This window comes from Fusarium keratoplasticum, chromosome 5, assembly GCF_025433545.1.
Source record: "Fusarium keratoplasticum isolate Fu6.1 chromosome 5, whole genome shotgun sequence".
Taxonomy (NCBI): Eukaryota; Fungi; Ascomycota; class Sordariomycetes; order Hypocreales; family Nectriaceae; genus Fusarium; species Fusarium keratoplasticum.
In genome coordinates, this window is record NC_070533.1 from 751,185 (window position 1) to 776,314 (window position 25,130).

A 25,130-nucleotide genomic window follows, 5' to 3' on the forward strand; every position below is an offset into this window, starting at 1 on the left:
AGAAGTTGTGACCACGTGCCTTGCAGACAGACCCAGACTGTTCCAGCCACACTGAGTACATGCGCCACAGTTGAAGCCTCCAGATCCACTCCTGCGATAAGATAAAAATTTACAAGAAATGTTTTGCGCAAACCACCGGCCCCTCTAAGCCGACTTGCGACAGCTCAACTTGAACTATTCCATTCGGCCTCAAACTTTGGTTGCCAGTTTCAAATCTGGACAAGGAGAGTCATGGCGCCTGGAAAGGAGAAGAGGAAGAGCCAGAGAGCTTGGGATGCTCTCACTCCTCCCCTCGCAGAATGGATCCTTGATGCTGTCGCGACAATGGGCTTCAGCCAGATGACGCCTGTCCAAGCTGCAACTCTCCCCCATTTCATGGGAAACAAGGACGTTGTCGTCGAGGTATGACCTTGATCCAATCTTGATCCACCAAAATCACCATCTAACTCTGTCCTAGGCTGTCACCGGTAGCGGCAAGACCCTCGCATTCCTCATCCCCCTCGTCCAAAAACTCCTTCGCCTCGGAGAGCCCACCAAGAAACACCACGTCGCTGCTATCATCGTCTCACCTACGCGCGAACTGGCTGCCCAGATCCATACAGTGTTGCTCTCGCTGCTGCAATTCCACGAAGCATCCGCCGAAGTCCTCCCACACCTCAAGGGCGATGAAAAGCGTCCCGCCACTACGTCCCCGGCCATTGTGCCCCAATTGCTCGTTGGAGGCACCACGACCCCGGCGCAGGATCTCAGTTTCTTCCTTCGACATAGTCCAAACGTTCTCATCTCATCACCCGGTCGACTCGTCGAGTTGCTGTCGTCTCCTCATGTCCACTGTCCCCAGTCCTCGTTTGAGGTTCTGGTCCTCGATGAAGCCGATCGCCTTCTCGACCTAGGTTTCAAGCCCGATCTTCAAAAGATTCTATCACACCTTCCGAAGCAGCGAAGAACTGGCCTCTTTAGCGCCAGTGTCAGCGAAGCTGTCGGCGAGATTATCCGTGTTGGCCTAAGGAACCCAGTCAAGATCGAGGTCAAGGTCAAGATGAAGGATGGTGGTATCCTCGAGGATAGGAGGACACCTGCCAGTCTTCAGATGACATACATGGTCAAGCCCGCCAGCCAAAAACTTCCAGCCCTTGCCGAACTTCTCGAGGGGTTACCCGTAAGGCCACAGAGAAGCATCGTTTTCCTTTCTACTTGCGCAGCCGTCGACTACTTCCAGCACATCCTACCATCAATTCTGCCAGAAGGCTTTGCTTTGGTACCCCTACACGGCAAGCACCCTGCCAAGGTTCGCGAAAAGAACTTTAACCGTTTCCTCACCTCAGTATCGCCAACAATATTACTCACAACCGATCTGGCGGCTCGTGGTCTGGATATTCCCCAAGTTGATCTGGTAGTTCAGATTGACGCCCCCTCAGACCCGAAGGTCTTTATCCACCGCAGTGGTAGAGCAGGACGTGCCGGCCGAAAGGGCTTGGCTGTGGTTATGCTACACCCTGGGCGAGAAGAAGACTACGTCAAGTTCTTGGAGATTCGAAAGACGCCAATTGTGGAACTAGAGAAGCCGGAAGTCATTACATCAGAGGACGGCGCTGTGGCGATTACTAAGAAGATCCGCGATCTGGTCCAAGAAGATAGGGCGCTCTTCGACAAGGCCCAGAAAGGTTTCGTGAGCTGGGCTCGAAGCTACGGCGCCCACCAAGCTACATCTATCTTCCGAGCTGCTGACCTTGACTGGGAGGACCTCGGAAATGCCTGGGGCTTGTTGCGCATGCCTAGGATGCCTGAACTCAAGAACTGGAAGGGTGACAAGATGCTCGGTCTGGAGATTGACTGGGACAACTATGCCTACAAGGAGAAGGCACGAGAACAGGCCAGAAAGGTTGCCCTCGAGGAAGAAAAGTCAGGCGGGAAGCCGGATAAGAAGGACGAGAACAAGCGCAAGCGCAAGAACGAGGCCTGGAGTGCAAAGCACGAGAAGGAGGAGGAGCGCGTGGAGCGCAGGGAGAAGCGGCACAAGCGGCGTGAGGCTGAGAAGACGGCCAAGATGACGGACGAAGAAAAGGTTAAGCAGATGGAGCTTAACGAGCTTATTGCTGAGGTTCGCAAGCAGAATCAGGCCAAGGCAGAGAAGAAGGACGACGAGTTTGAAGGATTCGACGATTAGACAGGAATATACCCCGTTCGTTGGTTGGCGTCTAAAGTTGGCTATCTTGGCACCGATTCTCTCAACGTGAGCTCTCACTCGCATTGGTCAGTTGGTAATTTCGGTTTCGGTTCACTCCTTGAACGCCGTTTGGATAGTCTATTTCCGTCCATGTCGGTTTCGCTTTCTGAGCTTGGATGCCGTCGCTTAGCCTCCAGTCAATGCTCATGACGCGGCAAGGCATAGATGTACCCAAAAACGCCTAGTAGTGGTTTCATCGCCTTGAGGGGCTGACGAGGCGTTCGAGATGGCACCTGAAAATCGGCCTCATGTCGGATTCTGCAGGCCAAACTGCAAAAGGCCTCTGCAGAACTAACGATGTGGATGTCAACGCAAGCAACCAGGGGTGAATTGCGCGGCCTTGTCCCAAGCGCATGGGTAGGTGGTGGATCGTCGAGGAGAGGGAGGTTTATAAGCCGTAAGGTCCCAAGGCTATACGCGTATGGGAATGCTCAGCCAAGAAGGGAATCCGAAAATTCGAGTTGGATCCGAGGAACGCGTATTCGGTCGTAGGTGTAAGTGGACTCAAACAGACCCGTGCAGGACTGATCACTCACACGAAAGGTTTCAGTGAGGATGCAGCTGCTCTGAGTAAAGTGTGTGAATTTAAAGTGGCGGTATAGGTAGTAGGCGTAGATGAACTCGATCATTGTTGATGCCCCTTTGATCTTGATTGTGAACCACGCCAGCAACGTTGATGGAACGGATCAGACATCATGGCCCAACTGAAGCCATTTGAAGGCGACGACTACCTGTGGAGATATGTCCCATCGAGAGCTGCCGCAATTGTATTTGTGGTGCTCTTTGCGATTCCAACGGGCTTCGTGATTTGGAGGATCGTGAAAACGCGAAGCTGGCATTGCATCCCTTTCGCCATAGGGGGACTGTGTAAGTTGAAACTGCGGTTAGAAGGAAGCAGCTGACCGAGAAAATACAGTTGAAATGACAGGATACAGCGCAAGAGCTGCAGCACAAGGGCTGACAGACGTCATGATGCCCTATTTCATCCAGCATGCTTCCATCTTGCTTGCGCCGGCCCTGTTTTCAGCAGCCATGTACATGACACTGGGCAAGATGATGCGGCGCCTCAAGGGTCAACGACACTCCATCATCCCAGTTACTTGGCTGCCAGTCATTTTTGTCGTAGGCGATGCCATGTCATTCTGTATCCAAGGCAGCGGAGCTGGTGTTGTAGCTGCTGGTCTCGGCACCATGGAGACGGGCCAGAAGATCATCGCAGGCGGTATCAGCCTCCAAATCGTCATGTTTGGGCTGTTCATAGCCACATCCATCGTCTTTCACATAGGGCTGCGGCACTGGCCATCCGGGCCATCGCTGGCAAGGGGCTCAACATGGAGGCGGTCGATGAAGGTCCTGTACGCCGCCTCGGTGCTCATTGTAGCGAGGTCCACATTCCGCTTGGCGGAAGGCATCCTCGGCCCGGATGGATATCCACAAGGACATGAATGGACGCTGTATGTGTTTGACGGGCTGCCGATGCTCTGCGTCATGGGTATCTTTGCGGGCTGGTTCCCAGGGGCTGAGGGTGGGCGGGGATCTCACGGGGATGACGAAGGGTGGCAGCTGGAGACGATGGACGCGTGGCCGTCATATGAGAGCCCTACATGAGGGGCCATCGATACGGAAGCAGCCGTGGGATAATTTCCGGGGTGTTCAGAGCCTCTGCGGAGAAATTGGGTGATCAATTAAGCTTGAATTTGTAATGTTGTCAAGATTGATGGTCTGACGGTGAGCCTGTGTAGACGAGTATCATGGGTTACGTGGAAGATGGATGACGTAAACCCAGAGATTGTGGCTCATGTAGGAGAAGGAGCAGGAGCGATGAGCGTTGAAACTCAAGAGTCGAGTTCTTGCAGAGAGGCTCGGACCTTCCCTGGCCGTTTGTATGAACAGCCACAAGACGGAAAGCGGAAGCGACAGGGATGGCTTCTAATTCTGGATAGGGCAGGACAGGATCGTACCTGACAGGTGTGGCTCCGTGGCTCTGGTCTGGTCAGTGGTTACTTCCCAACACAGTCAAGGCCCGATAAAACCATGAACCGATTCGATTAATGGGGCCGCAAGGGATGGAAGGTGCTTGGAGCATGGATTGATCCTTTTCAACTGTGCTCTTTCCCTGCTTTGCCTTACATTAAGCGTCGCGCCTTCCTACTGCGTACCGTACCGTGCCTGCTCCATCAGCCAGTCTGACTAAACCGCCGCATTTTTGCTAGAGCCAGCACTGTCAAGCCATTCCGCAAAAACTTGACCAAAACAAACCAACGAAGGGCGCTTTGATCATTCACGACGACGCGACCAGGACAAACTGTTTGACGAGGGCGCCACTTACTCTCAACGGCCAAGACAATGGGCGCTTTCTTTAGCTGACCAAGACGACATTGGCAAGAAGCCCTCCCCTCTCATCGCCGCGCCTGCGCCCCTGAACTCCCCTCCTATCCCCTGCAATGCCCCCGCGTTCGGCTGCGGAGGCCAAAGGCTCCGGCTCCGGCTCCGGCGCCGCCACGGCCAAGCTCCGTCGCGCTCATCGGAAGTCGCGCAACGGCTGCTGGGAGTGTAAGCGGAGGCATATCAAGTGCGATGAGAGCCGTCCGGCCTGTAGCAACTGCGTCGTCAGTGAGCGATCATGCTCCTTCCCGCCCTCGACAGCAGCAACAGCTGCCACTCCAGCCGCACCTCAAACTCCGGCCTCCGCCCCAACGCCGAGTCCAGTTCCGTCGCATTCTCAACCTCCGTTGCCCTCTTCTCAGAATGCCACAGGTGTCGACAGTCAGGCTCAAAGCCCTGCCGATAGCATGTCTAGTGCTACGGGCCTTCATCATCCTGCGTCCGGGCCTCCATCATCACTCTTTGGATCACGGCTCGGCTTTCCTACCATTCTTGATGACCGACCACCTCCTCTAACCGCTCTACCGTCCTTCACCGAGTCCTTTATCACCAAGACCTTTGCCGACTCACCCTCAACTCCCTCTATCCCAGACGGCATTCCCCAACCCGTCTTTGCGGCAAAACACCTCATCCTCTTGCACCATGCTACAACCGCTATGCCACTTACCAACGACTTGACACACCCCATCGTCGAGATCGCCGTTCAATGGTCCAAAGATGCACCCTATGCCATTGACCAGCTGCTGGCCATCGCTGCTGATCATCTTGCTATACTACAACCCGAACATGCCGCCTCTCATCGACGAACGGCCAGAGAACTACAGACACGGGCGCTCACCCTTTTCAACAACCACTCGCAGGAAATGAGTCAGGAAAATGGCGACCTTGACAAATATTGTCTCCCTCGATTCCTTTTTGCTTCCTTACTCAGCCTCCACATGATCTATGAGACATACGCGTACTACCGCGCCAACTTCCACGTCTTTATCGAGAGGTTTGTCGAGTCTGTCCATCTTCACCGGGGCGTTCGCACTGTCATCTCCCCATGCTACAACATCATTCTTGAGTCTCCTCTAAGACCATTCCTCGTCAATATCCGCCTTGCTTCGGAATCAGATAACGGGGGTAGTGAATGTCTCTCACTACTTGAGCTCGTCCAGAACTCTGATCTGAGCGCAGCAACAGTCAACGCTATTTCAGGCGCTGTTCACACATTGCAATGGGCGTTCAACATTCACCGCAACCTGCCACAAGATGGGAGTGTGCACGCTTCCACCGCATTTCCTGTCCTCTTGACGGCAGAGTATATGGAGGCTGTGCGCAAGCACCGCCCTGAAGCCCTACTTGTGTTGGCATACTACGGCGTTCTCTTGCACCGTTGCCGCAATGCCTGGATCATAGGCGATGCCGGCTCTTTTCTAATACGCCTCATCGCCGATTACCTAGGGAACTTTTGGCAGGAGCCCATGCGCTGGCCCCTTGAAGAGTTGGAAAGGGACCAGGGGTGAGAGACGAGCGCCCGACGTGGTTATGTTTATCACCACCCGGTCATCCCACGAAGACGAACACCGAACTGCACGACATGTTCTTGGAGGTTCAGTTGGTGGTCAAGTTAGCAGCTGGCCATCTATACAAGCCGGCATAACTGAACGGCTGGCAGAGATCATAAGCCAGCACTGCCCGAGCCTTGCTGTCTCACCACACATTTCGTCACCTAAAGCAATGACGCCTCACGCTCCATATGGTAGATCAATGAGGCATAGGGGCAGATACAGGGGGGAGAATAAGGATTTCTTCTCGGATCTTGCCGAGGGTAAACGCACTGTCAGTGTCATGTCTTGGTCTAATCATGTACAATATCTCAAGGACCGCTACAAGCTGGCATCCTCCTTGATATCAATCTGGACAGACATTAACAGGATCGCAGCAAGGCACCTTGTCACTGGGCAACGGGAAGAATCTGGTTTATGTAGAAATATGTATTTGCCGGAGCGTCACAATCTGCTCCCTTTCCATACCTACGATATAGCCCTAGGTAGACAACTTCTACATGCTCCAGCCTGAAGCATCCACCTCGTCTCTCGACCGCATCATCTGAATCTGTATTTCGTTTCTTCTTTATTTATTCGTCAAAGTGAATGATCAACCGCACGCGGCACTCTCGTTCAACTAGTAAAACAACAACAGCAACAGCTCTCACAACCAGGCTCCTTTCTTTTTTTGTTTACTCCCCTCAACCCTAAAAGGGGGGCTGGGTTTGAATAAGGACATGCACCCCCTGGATCGGGTGGGCGGCGACCACTCTATGAAATTTGGTATCATAACAGCAAGGAAATCGAGCAAGGAGGAGATGCCGTCGCGCGCGAGAAGGCCGGAGCTGTCCGTCGGATCGCAGGGCGTGGATAGCCTCGATGACGCCGTTCAAAGACCATAAAACTCCCAACCATCCCCGGCTGACTCCGTCGGTTTCGTGTCGGAGGCGACTTGAGGCGCAAACTCGGTCCGCAGCTCCTCATCCAGTCATAGCTCCTCGTCGTCCAGCTCCGAGGGCTTCAGCAGACCGCCAACCTTCTGTCGTCGCTCCATGTCGGCCGCCTTGGCATCCCGCTCCTGCTGCTCCTTCTCGACGATGAACAGCTCTGCGTTATCGCCGGCAAACTCCTTGAGGGAGATGAGGAAGTCACGGAGATTGAGACGGAACTTGTCGTACTGTGTGTTGAGTGTGAACAGTCCCTCAACAAAGGTTGTGATTTGGCTCCTGTGAAACAATCAGTATTTGGTCATGGGCGCTGGGAGGGACAACGTACGCTTGCAGATTACGGAAAGCATTTTGCAACAGGTTCGCCACAAAGTTGGCGACAAACTCTCGGTTGCCAGTTCCAGCCTGAGCCTGGTCGGGGCTATAGATGGGCCCCTGGATCTTGGGTTGAGTACCATCGGCAGGGTGGATGTAGTAGAAGAGCTTCATCAGCAGCATGGACTGCGTCTTGAAGCCGGCCTTGTGGTCGTTGTCGGTTACAACAAAGAATACATCTTGCAGAATGGTGATAAAGAATCGCTGGAAGAAGGCGTTGGCTGTCTGGACATCAGTCTTCTCGGCGATGTTGTTGATCAGCTCCAGGGCCATGTTAAGACCAGCCGCCTCGACATCTCGGTTGTCATGCTTGAAAGCCCACGAGCACGAGTCGATAACAAACTTGAACTGGTTGTTGTCGAGCTTGAGCAGAGCAGGGAAGCAGTGAAGGTTGATGGCTCGGAGGAGGTTGAAGAACTCGACTCGGTGCTCGGGGAACTCTGAAAAGTCCTTGTTGATCATCTCCAGAGTGCACTCGAAAACATTCTGCATGATAGTGGGGACTTGGTCCTCCATCAAAGCAGAAAGCTTGGTGATGATAGTGGAACAGGCCTTGAGAACCTCGGCATCTCGGGCACCAGGCACGTTGCGGTTGTAGTCGACGAGCACAGAGTCAAGCAGAGGAGGGACCATCTGAGCACGAACAGCCTGGAGATCCTCCGCCTTGTCGACATACACCTCGATGAGTTTGAGAATTTCCTTCTTGATGGTCCGGAGACCTCGGACCCTGGGCATCTTTGTCGCGAGCTCACCATCGCGAGCAACGGCCTCAGAGATGAGCGTGCTTGTGGCATTGTACATCTGAAGCATGTCGTGGTAGATGCGACCGATCTGGGGATAGAAGTAGGATCCCACTGATGAGCAGGCTGAGACATTCGTCTTCATGATGTTGCCGATGACCTTGATCGTCTCGGCGTCCTGAAGAATGGACGGGTTCATGGTCGCCTGCTTGATAATCTCATCCCAAGCCGCATTGGGGATGGCCATGAGATCAGAAAGGAGTCTCTCCTGCTGGTGTTTGTTACCCTGAGCAGCCACCATGTAACCACATGCCTCGTAGAATGTGTGCACTTGTTGAGGTGTCAGGTCGCATGTAATCTTGCCCATGTTTCTAACAATCTCCTCGATAAATGGCTCCTGCTCGCTGGGCTGGAGAGCAACAAAGTGTCGTCGGCATTGTCGGGCAATCTTGATGAATGTGTCGCAAGCCATGTCCTGCACACCTGTTTAAACGTCAGTATCATCATGGAGTCCTGAAAAGTCTGAATCTTACCCTCGTGGGACTCGTGCATGAACTCGAAAAGCTTGTTGACAACCGTCTTAAGGAACTTCCAGTGAGCCTTGAGGAAACGCGGGTACTGGCCCACGATGTACATGATGTTACTGGCGACAACGGCCTTGTTGTCCTTGCCGCGCTTCATCTCTGTGAGACCCAAGAGATCCTTGATGACGGTGACGAGGAATCTCTTTTCAGTCTCTTCATTCATGGCCAATGAAATGGATCCAATGGCCCAGCAGAGAACGTTGCAGTTGTGCCAGGACCACTCGGTACCGTCGACCTGTCGTGCCAGCTTCTCCGTCATGATGTTTTCCGTGTCGACCACGTCCAGATGCGTCAGGTACACCAGGCACTCTCTTATCGTCTTGTAAAGTTGTACCGTGTCGCTCTCCTTGACGAATTCTCGCACAATTTCACCCTCGTCGTTTTCGACAATCAGAACCTCCTCGGGACGAACCATCTTCTCGATCATGACGACTCGCAGGTTGGAGAGAACCTCGTTGTACTTGTGTTTTCGGAGGGGGTAGTTGTTGAGGATCGACGGGTTGGGGGCGCCGCTGCCGGAGATGCCTGCGCCGACGGCCATGAGGGGATTGAGATCCGTGATAGGGAGCTGTTGCATCTCCTCATAGAGTTCCTGAACAAGCTTAAGCCAGTAATCCAGGCAAATCTTGAAGATTTCCCGATCGTCGATCTGCGATATCCTAATAAGATAGTAGTGACCGTGGATGAGGAAGTCTCGGTTAGGGAGCTTCTCGATAAGCTATGGCGCAAGTTAGTGTCCAAAGTTCAACAGTACTAAGCATACAAAACCTACGTTCAAGTGCATTCCGAAAAAGTTGCATAGGAAGAGGGCCAAGTTCTGGATAAACTCCTGATCCCTTGAGTTGCTGCTGGGATATGTCGACTTGAGATCGAGAGAGACAGGAATGATGTTGGCAATCGTAGTCAGCGTCTCGGTAAACATCTTGACGAGCTGCTCGTCGTAGGAGTTGGGCTGGCCAGGGCCACCAGTCTGGAGACCACCGATCTCGGTAAGACACTGCATGGTGACGTTTCGGAACTCGGGAGTCGAGAGGAAGCGCGTGCGCAGTGTCTCGATAAGTGGCGTCTCGAAGATGTAGCCCAGAGGGATCCAGTTGCAGAATCGGAGTAGGGTCTCGAGGGTCGCCTTGATCAGGCTGGGCTGAGTCGCAGTGTTGAGAACCTCCTGGCAGAGGTTGAAGATCTGAGAGAACTCGGCGCACATGGTCTGCTTCAGGTTGCGCGTCTTGGTTGAGGTCATCTGCTCGGCCGAGTAGTCAAAGACTTCCTCCGAGAGCAAGCGGAGAATGATCATGTTGTTCTCACAGATGGATAGGTTGGAGTGGCAGGACGAGATGATTTCGTTGATGAAGGTGGGCCAGTTGTGTGGCCATTCCTGCTTGAGGACGGAGACGAGAACGAGGTTGAGCTTGTTGAGCAAGGTCTTTTGCTGGCGCAAAGACTCTTCGGAGCTCGAGCACTGAATGATGAACTGCACAATGAAGTTTCGGATTCCTGGAGGTTATGAGCGGTCAGCGCTGGATACCGAGGCAAGCTGGAGGAGGTCATCGTGACATGACGAACCTTGGCACTGGTCCCGGGGGAGGACCTTCCACCTCGTCATGATAACATTATCGAGGACCTGCAGACCCAAGTCTGTCAAATTTTGTCAGCTACCCTGGTCCATGAATTTATGTTGAAAAAATATGCGGTTCGGGGCGAGAGCCAGTCGGTGACAGATAGGCCACGGGAGTGAGGCAGTAGAGTCGACGTACACTTGGTCTGGGGATATTGCGCATCGGAAAGGATCTTGTCGACCATGAGCCAGGCATCGGGATCTTCTTTGAACTATGCTACAGTTAGCCGTCACAAGGTCCTTCCTGCATACTTGGCAAGAAGAGGAGCGCGAACCTGGTTCAGAGCAGCTTGGGCGGATTTTTGCTACATGATTCAACGAGACGAGATTAGCTCTTGTGCCTCTTGGTTCACGCGCGGGGTCCACGGCTGGGAAAAACCGAGACGCCAGCATCACAACCTACCTGCTCACCGCGCCCCTCGTAGAATGAGCGGACGAGGTTGTCCAGCTCTTCAATGGAGGCAGCCATGTCGGGCGGCTGGTTCGGAGTCGAGGACTTGTCGTTTGCGAGGGTTTTGGGTGGTGATGGTGGTTGTGGTGGGCGGACGACGAGGCGAGGCGGGGGAGGGAAGAGATGCAAGCAAGGCCAGCCCCAGGCAGAGACACCTCAGATGGAGATGGGAAAAAGCAGAGCGCGCTCTATAACAAGCGATAGAGGCCAGGTAAAAGAAGCAGGGGGGAGTCGCGGTGGGCGGGGGACGCGTCGCAAAAACCTGCACGAGGGCGAGAGCGAGGGCAAGACAGAGGAAGAGAGAGCAAAGAGGAGAATACAAGTTCGGCTTTGGTGGATGGTGGAAATGGAAGTGGACGACGTCGGTGAAGTGAGGTGAGGTGAGAGGGACTACCTGGACTGGAGGGAGGGGGAGGTGAGGTGGATTGGTTGGTGCTAAGTTCCAATGGTGGGGAGATTGAGGTGCACCTTCTGTGAATACAGGCAGTACAGGCACCTCCAGTGGAGCGGTGCCCCGCAGCTTCGGAGCCTAGCAGCGTCACTTCAGTAACCACCCACCAGCCAGCTCACACAGCTTAGCACTGAGGTGGGCAGACTGGGCTCAGTTAACCGCCAGCTGCCCAGTTGATTTTGTCAGCGGCGGGGCTGAAAATTCGATGGAAGGCTCCGGCGACAAAATGTATCGGTACCTGTTCCCACCAAGGGGGTCGATGCTGTCACTGTGGGTGTCGAGGGCAAAAAAGCAAGACAAGGCTGCGGTTCGTCGGCGCGCAGCTCAGACCATGACGCCGGGACAGTTTGTATCGGTACTTGTGATGAGACTGGAGATGACCGCCGCGCGCCAAACTTCCCAGCCTCCTCCAGAAGAACGAAAGCTCCCATCGATCGATCTGGGTTTTGGCCCAGTTTGAGATTACCCGATGCGGCTATACGGGTATACGCAGTGACAGTTGGTGTCTCGTCTTAGCAAAGTCTCCGACTGAAGCAAACATCTTCTTTATTACAGAAAGTGTCTTGCCGTGATCTTTGCATCAGAATGTTGCATTCCTTGACGCACACAAAGGCATGGTGTTGTCTCTTCAACCAACCCGGCTGAATAAACTGACTGATCACAAACTTCACCAACCCAAGACTAAAACACGTCTCTAACAAAGGTACCATTTTTTTTTTAAAGGCTGCTGCTCTATCTGCAAAGACACGACCAACTCGTTGGCTCTATCGTCTAATCCAATCACACGGCCAGTTCTTTTTGGTTATTTTACTTGTTTATGCCTTGTAGCCGGCCTCGAACAGGCTGTCCCGCAGGGCATTGAGCGCCTTGTCAATGTCATTTCGGTTGGGATCCAGCTGTCACACACACAGATTAGCATTCTGGATGGGCGTCTAAACGTGACGGGAAAACTTACAGCGCTAACACCCATGTGGCCGAATCGAATGTACTTGGAGGCGATGGCCTTGTGAATGCCGCCAGCAAAGACGACACCCTTGCCGGCCAGCTTGGGCAGCACGTCGGGGGCGCCAACACCCTCGGGCAGGTAGATGGCGGTCATGGCGTGAGCCTGGTCCTCAGGCTTGGTGGCCACAACCTTGAGGCCGAGGTCCGCAACGGCCTTCTTAACTTTGTCCGACACTTCGATGTGTCCCTGGAATCGCTCGGCCAGAGGCTTGGCAAGGATCTGTGTGAGGGCAGTGTGAAGGGCGTGGATGAGCTGAGGAGAGGGAGTGGCGAAGTATGAGGGCTTCTTGGCCTCATAGTTTCTCATGACTGCAGCACGTTAGCACATGTTGGCTTGCTCATAACGAGCTGGGTTACTGACTAGGAGTCCAGTTCTTGAATGACGCAAAGTAGGCGGGGATAGGAGTCTTGCGGTTCTCAAGAGCAGCGGCGACAGCGCGGCCGCTGAAGAAAGAGATGGACAGACCAGCGGGAACACCAATGGCCTTCTGGCTGGCAGTAACGACACCATCCAGACCCCACTCGTCGAAAGCAATCTCCTCGCAGGCAACACTGCAGACACCGTCGACGATGACCAGAGTCTCGGGGGAGACACGGCGGACAGTGGCGGCCAGGTTCTTGAGCTCGCTGAGAACACCGGTCGAGGTGTCGACGTGGGTGACGGTGACGATCTTGTACTTCTTCTCGGACAGGGCCTTCTCGATCTCGGGGAGCTGAGGTCGGCCACCAACCTCGCCGTCGAGCTTGGTGACGTTGGCGCCGTAGGTCCTCAGGCAGTCGGCGAAGCCATCGCCAAAGTAGCCGGTGCTGAGAACGAGGGCGTCCTCACCAGCCTCGACCAGGTTGGCGGCGACGAGATCCCAGCCCAGTGTGCCGGAGCCAGAGATGACGTAGGGTTGAGCGGCGGGGTCGGTCGATTGGAAGAGCTTGCGGGTCATGGAGAGGGTCTCGCCGAAGGTGTTGACGAAGCCGGGGCCAACATGGCTCTCGCTGCGGACGTCAGTATCATTAGGAGTTATAGCAGAGCCTGTTGTATCTCACCTGTAGTGGCTCATGGACTGGAGGACGGCATCGTCAAACTCGATGGGCCCAGGGATGAGCAGAGTGGCATGAGGAGGTTGAGAAGACATTGTGGTTGTGGATGTGGAAAGGCGACGATTCTGAGTAGTAGACGACGGAAGAGATTGAGCAGCAGAGGCGGCGTTATAAGAAGATGGACTCGACAGATGGCGAGAGACGAGAGAGATCCTCCCGGCCGACGATGCGGCGGCGGCCGAATACGTCTTGAAGCCCGCCGAGGAGGGGCTCTCGGCGGACAGCTCCGGGCTGCGGGGCACCTTCCCCTCCATTACCGACGCCGATCTGAACAGGAGCGACCGACTGGCTGCTGCGCCAGCTCCTCCCCCCACTGACAGCCGCTGCACCCACGCCAGCTTGACTGGCGGTACCGGAAGAAACCTGGGAGTGGCTCCCCCCCTCTTGCAAAAAGGCTCACTGAGAGAGCCTTTCAGGGGCACGACGCAACAGTACCTACGGAAGAAGGCCGAAGGTTTTGCTGGCTGGTGACAGCTGGATCGGTCGCCTTCCGAATCCGGGGTACAGAGACCGGGGTGTGGTTTCTTTTCGGGGGTGTTTCGGTGCCGGATTGTCAAGCTTCACCTTCGGACCTTTGAAGTGAGGGAAGCTGATGATGGATTGAAGTGATTCAAATTGTCTCGGGGAGAGGGGATTTTCAGGAGAAAGGACGCCCGGGCTGCCGCTGCTGTTTACACTCTAGCCCCGGAAGACCCTGTCCCTCTCCCCCGTGTCCCGTCCCCTCTTTTTCCTTTTTACAGCGAGAGAAGAGTCAGTTGCTACAGCGCCGGTTTACGCTGGGCTCCGCCGAACATGGGCTCGGGGGTGTCTCGGCATCTTGAACCGATGGCATGCTCTTGAAATAAGAAGCCTCCCGATATGACGGGCATTTAGCCCGAGGAAGTCTTTCTCTTTGAATATGTCATCATTTTTCCATGTCGTGAATATCGTTACAAAAACAAAACGCAGTGATATAGTTACACCGCCCCTCGTCGAATCCTTGACGCCCTGGTTGCCCTGAAAACGAGATGCCGAGATGAGGACATCCACCGATAAACCCAAGTTGTCTCAATCAGAGATTGGACTTTCGATGCCCTTATAAAACTGGAACAGCTTGCCCGCGCCGTCCTTCCACTGCACGTCGTTCTGCAAATGATGTCCCGCGCCATCGACGAAGGACACCCTCACGCCCTCGCGCTTCTCGCCAGCCGCCGCACGATAGAACTCGGCCGTCTCCTCCGTCACCTTGGGCGTCATGAGCTTGTCCTGTGTTCCGGCCATGACGAGCACCTTTTCGCCGCTGGAGCCGTCGTTGCGGATCTGGCGCAGGATGCTCGAGGCCCTGGCAAAGGGCTGCATCATGCTAAAGGGCCAGAGGTAGCTCTCGTAGCGGTTCATGCGGCGCTGGAAGGGGATCACGGACGAGAGGGGGAATCTGTCGCCGAAGAATGCGCGCTGGGTGAGCTTCGGGTGGGAGAGAGGTGAGTTGGAGTGCCAGCCATGGAAGATCAGACGGATCGTGAACCACGGGTCCAATTTCCACCAGTTCACGTACACGCCCATTCTACAATGGTTTGTCAGCTGCTGGCGGGATTGTCAGTGATGTCTGTTACTTACGATCCATAAGCTGGTACAGCGCCCAGCAATGCGAGGGCCTTGACTTTGACAAGTCCATCGCCGAGGATGCCTTGGCTCAGACCGCCACCGCTCGAGTGGCCGGCCAGGATGACCTCACTCTCCTCGTGAACTTGAACCCACTCAATCGCTGCGACGAGGTCTTCAGCTAGAGCGCTGCGCGGCGTCGCAAAGACCATTTGCAGGTAGGATGGATGCCACGACTCTCCGTGGCCTCGCAGCGAGACGGCATAGCACTGGATTCCGCACGCGGCGAAATACTGCAGATACTCAGTCCATACCCAGGCGCCGCCCATTCCACCGTGGCAGAAGACAATCGGGGGACCTCTGCCCTCTTGGACGATGGATGGCGTGTTGGAGAGGAGCTCGAGGCGGCCCTCCGGCGTGTCTACCCATAATCGCTCGAGGCCCTCTGGTACGGGCGCGGGAGGGCCTGTAGGCCGCCTGAAGTGAAGCCACTGATAGCTGAGGTGAAAATTGAACATTGACGGCGAGTTGTGACAGGTGAGTTGCTAGAATTGATGCCGAATTGACTTTGGGTTGAGCGGTGTGTGAGGATGGCGCGACAATCGGAGCCCTGGTCTCCCCTCACTTTATATACAGACTTCGAAAGCTACAGCTCAAGTTTTCGAATGCGGAATAGGCTAGTAAAACGGGAACGATAAGCCTGCACTCCGCAAAAAAGTTTCTTGGGCGGTCACACAGAACCAACCCAACTGCTCAGCCTTCAAAACCTCAGCCGCTCTTGTTTCGTATCGATCCCGTAGTTCCCCGGAGCACAAGCCACATTGCAGACCGTTTTATGCCGGGAGAAGTAGGGATGCTGCGCTGAGGACTCACATGTCGCAAGGCGATTGACGGGAAGTCCGCTGTAAGCCATAAGCGCTTTTCTTGCCGTAATTCTTTGGTGAGATGGAAACAAGAAGTCTTGTGAACTCACAGCTGAATGCGTAGTTTCTGACTCACTTTGTTCTGCCTCTAAAGACTCCCAAAAATAGTATTCAAACGTTGAAGACCTGGACCAAATGTAACGTGTGGTTTACAACTCTTGCAAAGCCACTGGCTTGAGTCTCTACCAGGACAACTCCCAGCCTAACGCGATCTGGAAGAATAAACGAATTAATCTCCGCCAGAGATCGAAGCCAATGACTTCTCGAAGGAATCCCCCATCGTGGGGTTCACAGAGTTCTATTGAGGCTCCCTCGGGATCCGTTCCCTATCAATCAGTGATTTGACCCCGCTCATCGGGACGCCTGCCGTGCAATCACCAAATGGCTAACCAAAGACGGTCAGCAGAAAGACGGCAACTTTCTTAATTATACAACAGCTCTACATTAATAGGACGTCTTTTCCCTTTTCCTGAACACATCTGAGGGCAATGACAATGCCAGTTAGCAGCCCTTCCGGCAAAGTTAGGAAGCGCTCACCGAAAGCGTGGGCCATCTCGTCCAGCTCCACCACGGCATCGCTAACAGCGACAGTTGCATAAGATGCCGCGACCAAAAGATCAAATGCTCTGGCTCTCAGCCCTGTCAACAATGTGACAAAAGAAATTTGACCTGTCGGTTCGACGAGGAATCGCGAAAGGTGGTGGTTTCAAGAAGGTGAGCATGACCCCTTACTTAACTGGCGTTTCTCATCATTCCAGGTACATCACCAACCTCCAGCAGAGGTTGTCCCAGCTTGAACACAACGCAACTCAAACAATTCCTCCCAATGTATCTCCTGAGCAGCTGAGAAGTCCTGATATGAGTACGTAATATCCCTGCAAATTGTCAGGATACTCACATTGACACCTGCAAGTTGATGAGAGCTTGGCCACATCCACAGGCACCAACCGCAGCCCAGAACAAACGTTGAAAGACTCGGCTTCGACGTCATCATATGGTCCAATAGAGCCACCAAGAATACAGAATGATGCGGAAGCGAAAGCCCCTCTTATCAACCCATTGGCATTTCACACATACGACTGGGTACCGGGTCCCAAGGGTCAGATAGGTGAGCTCCAGGCCGTGCTATCAGTCTAGTGGGCATGAAGCTAACACAACCATCAGTCTTCATGGGAACATCATCCAACTGGTCGTTTGGCAGACGAGTTCTCACAATGACACATGAACGCCTCACAGGAACTCCACTGCCCATCCAGAACCTTCATTTTGGTGGACTAGACGGCAAAGTCTATGATCTCAAATGGGACGGTAACAGGAGAGCCTCTTCTAACGACACACTTGACCCATCGATTCTCCCAGGACAGGACTTCGCCCTCTATCTCATTAATTCTGTCAAGTTTCATTGTGGATGGCTCTTTAACCTGTTTGAGGAAGATCGCTTCATGGAGCATTTTCGACTCTTCCACGAGCGTCCAACAGAGTATCCTCGTGTTGCGCCGCTTTGGTATGTGCACTACCTTCTCATCCTGGCCTTTGGGAAGGCTTTTGTTGTCCAGTCGACAAAATCGAGGCGGCCACCAGGAGGGGAACTGTTTGTGCAGGCCATGAAACTCATGCCGGATTTCACCTTTTTCGAAGTCGACCCTGTGGAGCAGATGCAGGTTCTGTGCTGTGCTGCACTGTATCTGCAATGCGTGGATTATCTCACCCAAGCCTATCGTCTTGTAAGTTGCTTGGATATATGACGGCTTGGTTTTGTAGCTGATGAATCCAAGGTCTGTTCCGCTCTCCGACATGGCCTAGAACATGGCATGCACACGGAGATGCAGTCTCACTCCCTTGACGACAACTACGTGCAGAGATGCCGTACCATCTGGTGGACTGTCTATATCCTCGAGCGCCAGATGGTTTCTCAAATGGGGCTTCCCATCGGAATATCAGACGAGACTATCAGCACACGGTTTCCTACCTTTCCAGGACAGCCTGAAAAGTTGGAGGCTTTGAAAATTCAAGTCAGCTTTTGCCGAGTGCTGGCAAAGATAGACCAAAGTATGTATTGAAATACTGGGAAATGACGGGTCTACTAACGCAGATTAGCTGTCTATGGGCTTGAGGGGAAGCTTGACAGTCGCTATCTGGGTGCCACACAATCGGTTCTCCGAAGCATCGCCACTGTGACAGAGCAGTTGAACAGATCCTTTGAGATTCATGCTAATGAGGGAATAGCTGGGGTTTCTCGGACGTCGGCACATCTACATCTGCTTCAACATCAAGTACGTGTGTTCCTTTTGATTCAATCATTGTCTGCGACTAATAGTAACAAGTGCATCATCCTCACCACGAGACCTCTTCTTTATACCTTTCTTCTCTCAAGACTTGGGCATCTGGAAGTTGCTTTGATGCATTGGCTTCAGTCAGAAAGCGTCAAGGGTCTGGTGCAAATGTGCACTGAGTCTGCTCAGCAGATTCTAAGAATACTTGCAAGCCTCTCGGATCAGGGGCTGCTGGGTTAGTTGATATTGAGTTGACGATTGATTAACAAGAAGCAGCCAGGCTAACTTCTCACAGAGACATTTCTACGTTTTGATCTTGACGCAACTTTTACTGCCACAATCGTGCTATTGATGGCCGCTGCTATCGACTCGTCCCTTCTCCAAGATCATACTCCCTGGTCACAACGCGCCTACGCCATCTTTGATGAGATGAGCCGCCGCGGAAACCTCGTTGCAGAGATGCTAGCGTCAGAACTGAAGCAGTTAGAGGGCCTGCTGAGCAAATTCTTGGTGAAAGACCACGAGCCCAGGTTAGCGCCATCAACCAACGGCCACAACACACCACGACAGGGTCATGCCGATGGCATGGACACTTCGACAGTGAATGTTGCTGAGTACCCGGAACCTTTCGGCCTTGAGACGACCGAGGACTTGGGGCTAGGCTTAAATTACGAGCTCAGTGCCGAGCAGCTCATGAATGTTGCGGATTCCCTGGATATTGATAGCCTGACGTGGCCGTGGCCGGATGAGGGCGTGGCTAGTAGTGGGAGTCCTGGTGCTTGATAATTGATCCTTGGCAGATGGACTACATAGCCCTTAAAAGTAAAACTACAAAGTCTTTTTCAACTAGATACAGAAAACCTAGGGTAAAGGTTGTGTAGCTATTAAGTTATTTGCTTTGAAACTCTACAGGTCTCCGCCCCAGTTCAACTTCCACATATTTATCGCATTCATTTTTATGCTTACAACTCAGAGCTCTGATCAGTTCGTCGAATTCATTGAAATCACCTAACGGGTTAGAGCGAGTATGAAGCCAAGCCGAAGCCTTAGCTTGGAAGTGATGTGAAGAGGCTTAACAGAGCCTTCAACTCCCACAAGCTATTATTGCCCCTTTACTGCCAGAAATAGCAAGGCAGGAAAGCGAAAATGCGGGGCTATTGGGAGTGTTTCCCCGTGGGGAGTATTTGGCATAGGGGCGCTTGGCCTCGGGAGGCTATTCCGAGATCATATTAGATGAGCCACACCCACTCGGCAACTACACGCCAAAGACAGATACGCGAGAAATTAGGCACATACCCCGGATATTCACATGTTTATAGTCAAAGTGGTACGCTAACAAGCGCCGTGAGTTAGTGGTTGATAGGGTGCCGATGGGGACAGGTCGTCACTCAGGGGTAAGGGATAACTGGCGCGCCAGCGAGTTTCTTGCTAGAGATACCAGCATATATCACACATCACAACCATCACATCATATGCAATTACGTCACAAAGACTCAGATGTTTCTCAACAGGTAAACTCTTCGTTATAGCAAGAGGGTATATAATGCTCCTAAATGACTGGAAGCCGCCTATCATGTGAATTGCTCTACTATGCTCAGCAATTACCACAGCTGCACATAGGTCAGGAAACGCCTCCACTTGGGCATTCTGTAGTACTCGTCCAGCTGGGTAATCTCCTCGGCGCTCAGGGGTCGTCGACCAGTCTGGCAATCAGCCGTCGCGGGGTCTCTCCAGGGGGTTCGGTAGATGATCTTGTATCCGAGAGTGAAGCCAAAGATGACCAAGACTCCGATCATGTACTGGAAGAAGTTTTCGGCAGTGAATCCTGCGCCGCCCTATTATTGATTGTTAGCTACAAGATTTTGACTTGTTTCGTAGCCTGCTGTTTGTCGAGGCAAGCTTGGGGGGTGACTTACAACTGGTTCGATACCTGAGTAGATACAGCAGACCAGCAAGAGGAGGGAAATCAGCATCAACCAGCCTGGTCCCAGAGGCCAGGCGTTTGACTTCCAAGCATATACCTCAGAGAAGAGCTTGTCGTTCTGGGCCTTGAGGGCACAGTGGAAGCGCCAGTTGGTAAAGGAGATGATGATCCAGTTGGTGAAGAAGGAGGCGCTGGTGATGGAAATGAGCCAGTTGAGGACCTTGAGACCTCCAGCTATGATAGTGTGAGCGATTGAGGACATATCATGAATAACAAAGCTTACCAGAGAGCTGGATATAGCCCAGGATGACGGCGATGACACAAGTGATGACCAAGGCGAGTCTAGGTCGACCCTTGTCATCCACATGAGCGAGGCGCGGCGAGACAAGTCCCTGGTGAGCCATGGACCTCAGAACTCGGGAGGCAATATAGACGGATTCGGCAGCGATGGCAAGGACACCACACATCATTCCAGCATTGAGAAGCGAGGAGATGAAGGGGATTCCAGAGTCTTGGACAGCGACAACGAAGGGAGAGGCAGCAACACCGCTACCACCGAGGAGTCGTTCATCGTTGGAGGGGACCAGGATGGTGATGAAGACGACGCTGAGCATGTAGATAAAGTTGACTCGGAAGGGGACGAGCTTGGTGGCGTGGGCCATGGAGAAGCGAGGGCTTTCAGCTTCACCTCCCATGATTCCGATAAAGACTTGGTCGCCGACAGCCCAGGTAGCGAGGAGAGCGCAGTTTGCGAATCCCTAGAATTATTAGTTTCCAAGGAAACCATTCTCTTGGAGAAAGACTTACGGAAAAGCCGTTCAAGAACGCAGGCAGGTCAGTCCATGTCTCGCCGTGATGGACGGTTCCCTTGGGTCCAGCGCCGCAGACCAGAGCCAGAGAAAGAGTAATGATGATGAGGAAGAGAAAGATCTTGATCAGAGATGTGACGTATTCAAACCAAGCAAAGACCTTGTTCGGGAGGAGGAAGATGACGAGGCAGGCGACGAGGAAGATAGTGACTAGAAAGGGGTTAGCTGAGTTCTCAGTAAAGAGGATATGGGCGGTTTACTTGTTGCTGCTAGAGGGAAAGATCCTTCAGCCCAGAACTGAACCAAGATGTTGAAGAAACCAGCTTCGGCAGAGACAATGGCAGTCCATCCTATCTCCTCGTTAGAATAATCTCGCATAGTCACGACTGAACATACCAAGCCACTCAGCAAAACCAGCTCCGAAAGCCAAGGCCGGGTCAACCCAGCGATCAGCATAGTCGATGTAGTTGCCAGAAACGGGGAAAGCAATGGTCATTTCGGACAGTGACTGAAGGACAGCCCAGACACAGCTGCAGACCATGGCGTAGGCGATGACCATGTTTCCAGGGCCGCCAGTTGCCAGGGCTTTACCGGTAGCGATGAAGACTCCAGAGCCAATGTTGGAACCCAATGCGATGACCTTGGTGATTTTGTTAGTGTTTGAGTTGACAGAAAGACCCAGATGTTTCATACATGGACTTGGCGAGGTGAAAAGGAGCGGTGGAACTGGCCGTGCTGATTCTCCATCTCAGCTTCGGCGATACTGCCGACAGGGTGAAGAGTTCCGTCATCTTTGGAAGTCCTAAGCTTCTCCGGAGAACCGGATGAGACATCTACGTCGTGGAGTCCCATTGTGAACAAGTTGTAGGGGAGTGATCAAGAGTAAAAGATGGAGATGATGATCCACCGACGATCTTTGGAGCCGTGATGGGAACCTTTATATATCTCTGCCTATCTCTCAATCAAGCACGGACCAGGCCACAGTGGCAAGGCTAACCATGAGGAACTGAACCAAATCCCTGGAAAATCCGGGGAAATGATGGTGTCGTCAATGAGTCGTGATTGGGCTCTACGGGCAGGTATCCGCGTTTGTACAAGGTCTTAAGGCTATCTCTGTTTGTCAATCTGGCAGGTGTTTCCTTGAGAAGATTAGCCTTTTGTAGGGGGAGGGAAAGAAACGACGACTCATGGCGCGCAGAGATTAGCTCCTGGTGCTGGCTTATCTTTTCTGTCTAGCCCCCTGGACATACCCCGGATTCTTTACCCCAGGTTTCTCCCAGGCTAGTTTGGGTCTAGCCCTTGGCACCATGCGATTCAAGACTCGTGCTAGGTTATCAGGCAACTGCGAATCACCGAGCAGGGACTCGCATGTGATGGGTGGCTGAGTTTAACGCTACGGCAGAGGATCCGGAGATGCAACGTCCGCTGTTCGATACGAGGGATATGGCATGTTGTGCCGATGTTTGTACCGTGATTATCATGCTTTCTACTTGAATCAAGGCCCTATCGGATGCCACGCGTCTTTGTTGTCTGAGGTAGGGTTCGAGATAACGGTCAAACTGGCGTTGAAGTTGACCGTGCTATCGAGACGGAATCACACCGAGGAGATAAGGTGAGGAGATAATGCAAAGGACTAGTCCTCTTTTGCACCGCGGTAACTCATAGAGGCAAATAGCGGGGCAGATACTGGCATGAATTTCCTGTTAAAGAAAACGGCAATGCATTGACCGAACTCCCCCGCATCTTCTATCACCGGCCCATTCTGCCGACCTTGATAAACCGGCACAATAGTCCGTGCTAGTCTGGACCAGTCTAAACGCTAAGGGAGGGTCGATCAGGAAGGAGTCCGCGGAGGGGACGTGGTGATTGGGATTGGGGCCGTGGGGGAGACACATGTTGGAGTATCACAGCTGCTCTTGGAGGCATCATGCGGACCGTGGGAGGCGTTGACCAGTTGGAGAAGCACTCGGATACAACAGCCGGTAAGTATGGGAAGGCTGTTACTTAAGTCACTATGAGTCGATGCTGTAGATGTGAGTATCAAAGCAAGCATTTTGAGTTCATCACCTCGTCTTTCTGGTTTCAGTTCTCGTCTCACAACCACCACAATGCCTTCTTACGTGGAAAACAACACCCTAGATGCCATCATCGTCGGCGCAGGCTTCGGCGGCTGCTACCTCCTCAAGAACATGCGCAAGCAGGGGTTCAAGGTCCGGGTCCTGGAGGAGGGCCTCGGCGTCGGCGGCGTGTGGTGGCACAACCGGTACCCCGGCGCCCGCTCCGACACCCCCGTGCCCCTGTACGAGTTCTCGGACCCGGACATCTGGAACAGCTGGGAGTGGTCCGAGGAGTACCCCAGCCAGCCAGAGATCAAGCGGTACTTTGAGTTTGTGGATCGTCAGTGGGACCTCAGCAGGGACATTACCTTTGGTGTCAAGGTCACTGATGCATCTTTTGATCCTGAGAGGGATGAGTGGACTGTCAGGACAAATACTGGGCTCTCTCTATCTGCACGCTTCTTCCTCCCTGCCATGGGCTTCGCCTCCAAGATCTTCACACCGCGCCTAAAGGGTCTGGAGAACTTCCAGGGATTCACATGTCACACAGCCAAATGGCCTGAAGAGCCAGTGGATTTCAAGGGGAAGCGTGTTGGCGTCATTGGCACAGGGGCCACGGGTGTCCAGGTCATCCAGGAGCTCGGCCCCAAGGTCAAGGAACTGGTTGTATTTCAAAGATCGCCCAACTGCGCGCTACCAATGCGGCAGAAACCCTGGGGGGACCAGGACAAGACCGCCTACCCCAGCTTGTACAAGCAGATGAAGACAACAGCTGGAGGCTTCCTCTTTGACAAGGTCCAGCGGAGAGCCATGGATGATACCCCTGAGCAGCGCGCTGCTCTCTATGAGGAGCTGTGGCAGCAGGGAGGCTTTGCAGTTACACTCGGCAGCTATGAGGATCTCATGACGGACCTGGAATCTAGCCAGGCGATCTATGAGTTTTGGCGGGACAAGGTCCGGCAGAGGATCTTGAAAAAAGACCCTGAACTTGTCGAGCACTTGGCTCCAACAAAGCCTCCATTCCCCTTTGGCACAAAACGCCCTTCCCTGGAGCAAAAGTTTTACGAGGTTTTCAATCAGGACAATGTCAAGTTGGTTGGACTCAAGAAGAATCCCATCGATGAGGTTCTTCCCCACGGTGTCAGGCTCGCCGACGGAACCGTGCTCGAACTCGACGCCCTGATCCTCGCCACTGGCTTCGACGCCGTCACGGGGAGCTTCTCCAGAGTCAACATCAAAGGCCTCAAGAACAAGGTCCTCAACCAAGAATGGGGCACCGGCTCCCGAACCTATCTCGGCCTAGCAACATCGGGCTTCCCCAACATGCTCTACATGTACGGCCCGCAGAGCCCCGCAGCCTTCGCCGTAGGCCCTGTCATCTCAGAGATCCAGTGCGACTGGATCATCCGGACGCTCTGCTACATGCGGCAGCACCGGTTCTCAAGAATCGAGCCCAGACCTGCGGCTGAAAAGGATTGGGCCCGCGTGACGAATGAAGAGTGCAATAAGACTCTGCTGCACCTGAACGAGACGACGTGGTACATGGGTGGGAACGTGCCGGGCAAGACGCGGGAGGCGTTGAATTACATGGGAGGACTGCCGGCGTATCAAAAGGCTCTAGACGAGTGTCATTCGAATGGGTTTTCGAGCTTCCATTTGCAGTAAATTGATAGACTTAAAGAATGCAAGCATCTTATCAAGCTGAATTGTCTTGTTATCATTTATATGATACTCGGATATGCTCCCGATGCTCGATCTCACCACTGAGAGGCTGATTCGAGCAATGCGCTAACGAGTCAGACAAGCAATAACAGTTCCAAGGTTAGCGTAACCGAGGAGAAGGGCATATCCCTCCCCCTGTCAGACGGGTCTTATCCTTATCCAGACACGGCGCGATAACCTTCCTATCCGTCAAGACCTTCCTATTGTCTGTTGAAAGTGGTCAATGCAGCTTTTCGGTCAAGGCCTGGGCTCTCTCACCGTGGACTGATTTGCTCTAGCGATTGGCCCCCTTAATCGTGTTATCCTTTACTCCGAACTCCCCGCGCTATCAGCACGTCATGGCCCCTGCTGCTAGAACCGGTTCGTCTTATCGACTTGAATCACATGGTTTGCGTTCGGTTGCATTGAGATAGTGGTCGGATCAGGTTGTATGT

General features: G+C 53.4%; 8 protein-coding genes and 1 pseudogene across 9 annotated transcripts, besides 1 other annotated feature; 5 read left to right on the plus strand and 4 right to left on the minus strand.

The window, feature by feature from the left end:
- Positions 1-159: 159 nt before the first annotated feature.
- On the plus strand, positions 160-2,167 carry NCS57_00690400 (RNA helicase; the record flags this gene model as incomplete). Its single annotated transcript, XM_053056773.1, has 2 exons — positions 160-402; positions 458-2,167. Exons 1-2 carry the CDS (start codon positions 232-234, stop codon positions 2,165-2,167), a joined length of 1,881 nt encoding a protein of 626 aa, XP_052912968.1. The 5' UTR covers positions 160-231.
- Positions 2,168-2,922: 755 nt separating this feature from the next.
- Positions 2,923-3,835, plus strand: NCS57_00690500 (uncharacterized protein; the record flags this gene model as incomplete). The annotated part of the gene is made up of 2 exons (XM_053056774.1): positions 2,923-3,094; positions 3,144-3,835. The coding sequence occupies 2 exons, from the start codon at positions 2,923-2,925 to the stop codon at positions 3,833-3,835; spliced, it is 864 nt and encodes a 287-aa protein (XP_052912969.1).
- Positions 3,836-4,671: 836 nt separating this feature from the next.
- NCS57_00690600 (Zn(2)-C6 fungal-type domain-containing protein) lies at positions 4,672-6,120 on the plus strand (the record flags this gene model as incomplete). The annotated part of the gene is made up of 1 exon (XM_053056775.1): positions 4,672-6,120. The coding sequence occupies one exon, from the start codon at positions 4,672-4,674 to the stop codon at positions 6,118-6,120; it is 1,449 nt and encodes a 482-aa protein (XP_052912970.1).
- Positions 6,121-7,132: 1,012 nt separating this feature from the next.
- NCS57_00690700 (Exportin-1) lies at positions 7,133-10,874 on the minus strand (the record flags this gene model as incomplete). The annotated part of the gene is made up of 8 exons (XM_053056776.1): positions 7,133-7,370; positions 7,420-8,689; positions 8,740-9,508; positions 9,563-10,284; positions 10,354-10,425; positions 10,545-10,617; positions 10,681-10,710; positions 10,809-10,874. The coding sequence occupies 8 exons, from the start codon at positions 10,872-10,874 to the stop codon at positions 7,133-7,135; spliced, it is 3,240 nt and encodes a 1,079-aa protein (XP_052912971.1).
- A 1,248-nt stretch (positions 10,875-12,122) lies between these two features.
- NCS57_00690800 (uncharacterized protein) lies at positions 12,123-13,661 on the minus strand (the record flags this gene model as incomplete). Its single annotated transcript, XM_053056777.1, has 4 exons — positions 12,123-12,203; positions 12,263-12,621; positions 12,674-13,302; positions 13,354-13,661. 4 exons carry the CDS (start codon positions 13,659-13,661, stop codon positions 12,123-12,125), a joined length of 1,377 nt encoding a protein of 458 aa, XP_052912972.1.
- A 793-nt stretch (positions 13,662-14,454) lies between these two features.
- Positions 14,455-15,506, minus strand: NCS57_00690900 (AB hydrolase-1 domain-containing protein; the record flags this gene model as incomplete). The annotated part of the gene is made up of 2 exons (XM_053056778.1): positions 14,455-14,950; positions 15,004-15,506. The coding sequence occupies 2 exons, from the start codon at positions 15,504-15,506 to the stop codon at positions 14,455-14,457; spliced, it is 999 nt and encodes a 332-aa protein (XP_052912973.1).
- Positions 15,507-16,670: 1,164 nt separating this feature from the next.
- Positions 16,671-18,967, plus strand: NCS57_00691000 (annotated as a pseudogene). Its single transcript has 7 exons — positions 16,671-16,773; positions 16,825-17,019; positions 17,076-17,635; positions 17,687-17,960; positions 18,009-18,184; positions 18,236-18,419; positions 18,480-18,967.
- Positions 16,671-18,967: a sequence feature.
- Positions 18,968-19,785: 818 nt separating this feature from the next.
- NCS57_00691100 (AA-permease domain-containing protein) lies at positions 19,786-21,769 on the minus strand (the record flags this gene model as incomplete). The annotated part of the gene is made up of 7 exons (XM_053056779.1): positions 19,786-20,019; positions 20,101-20,342; positions 20,392-20,866; positions 20,916-21,127; positions 21,178-21,267; positions 21,314-21,557; positions 21,611-21,769. 7 exons carry the CDS (start codon positions 21,767-21,769, stop codon positions 19,786-19,788), a joined length of 1,656 nt encoding a protein of 551 aa, XP_052912974.1.
- A 1,256-nt stretch (positions 21,770-23,025) lies between these two features.
- NCS57_00691200 (Pyr-redox-2 domain-containing protein) lies at positions 23,026-24,639 on the plus strand (the record flags this gene model as incomplete). Its single annotated transcript, XM_053056780.1, has 1 exon — positions 23,026-24,639. One exon carries the CDS (start codon positions 23,026-23,028, stop codon positions 24,637-24,639), a length of 1,614 nt encoding a protein of 537 aa, XP_052912975.1.
- Between the last annotated feature and the right edge of the window lie 491 nt (positions 24,640-25,130).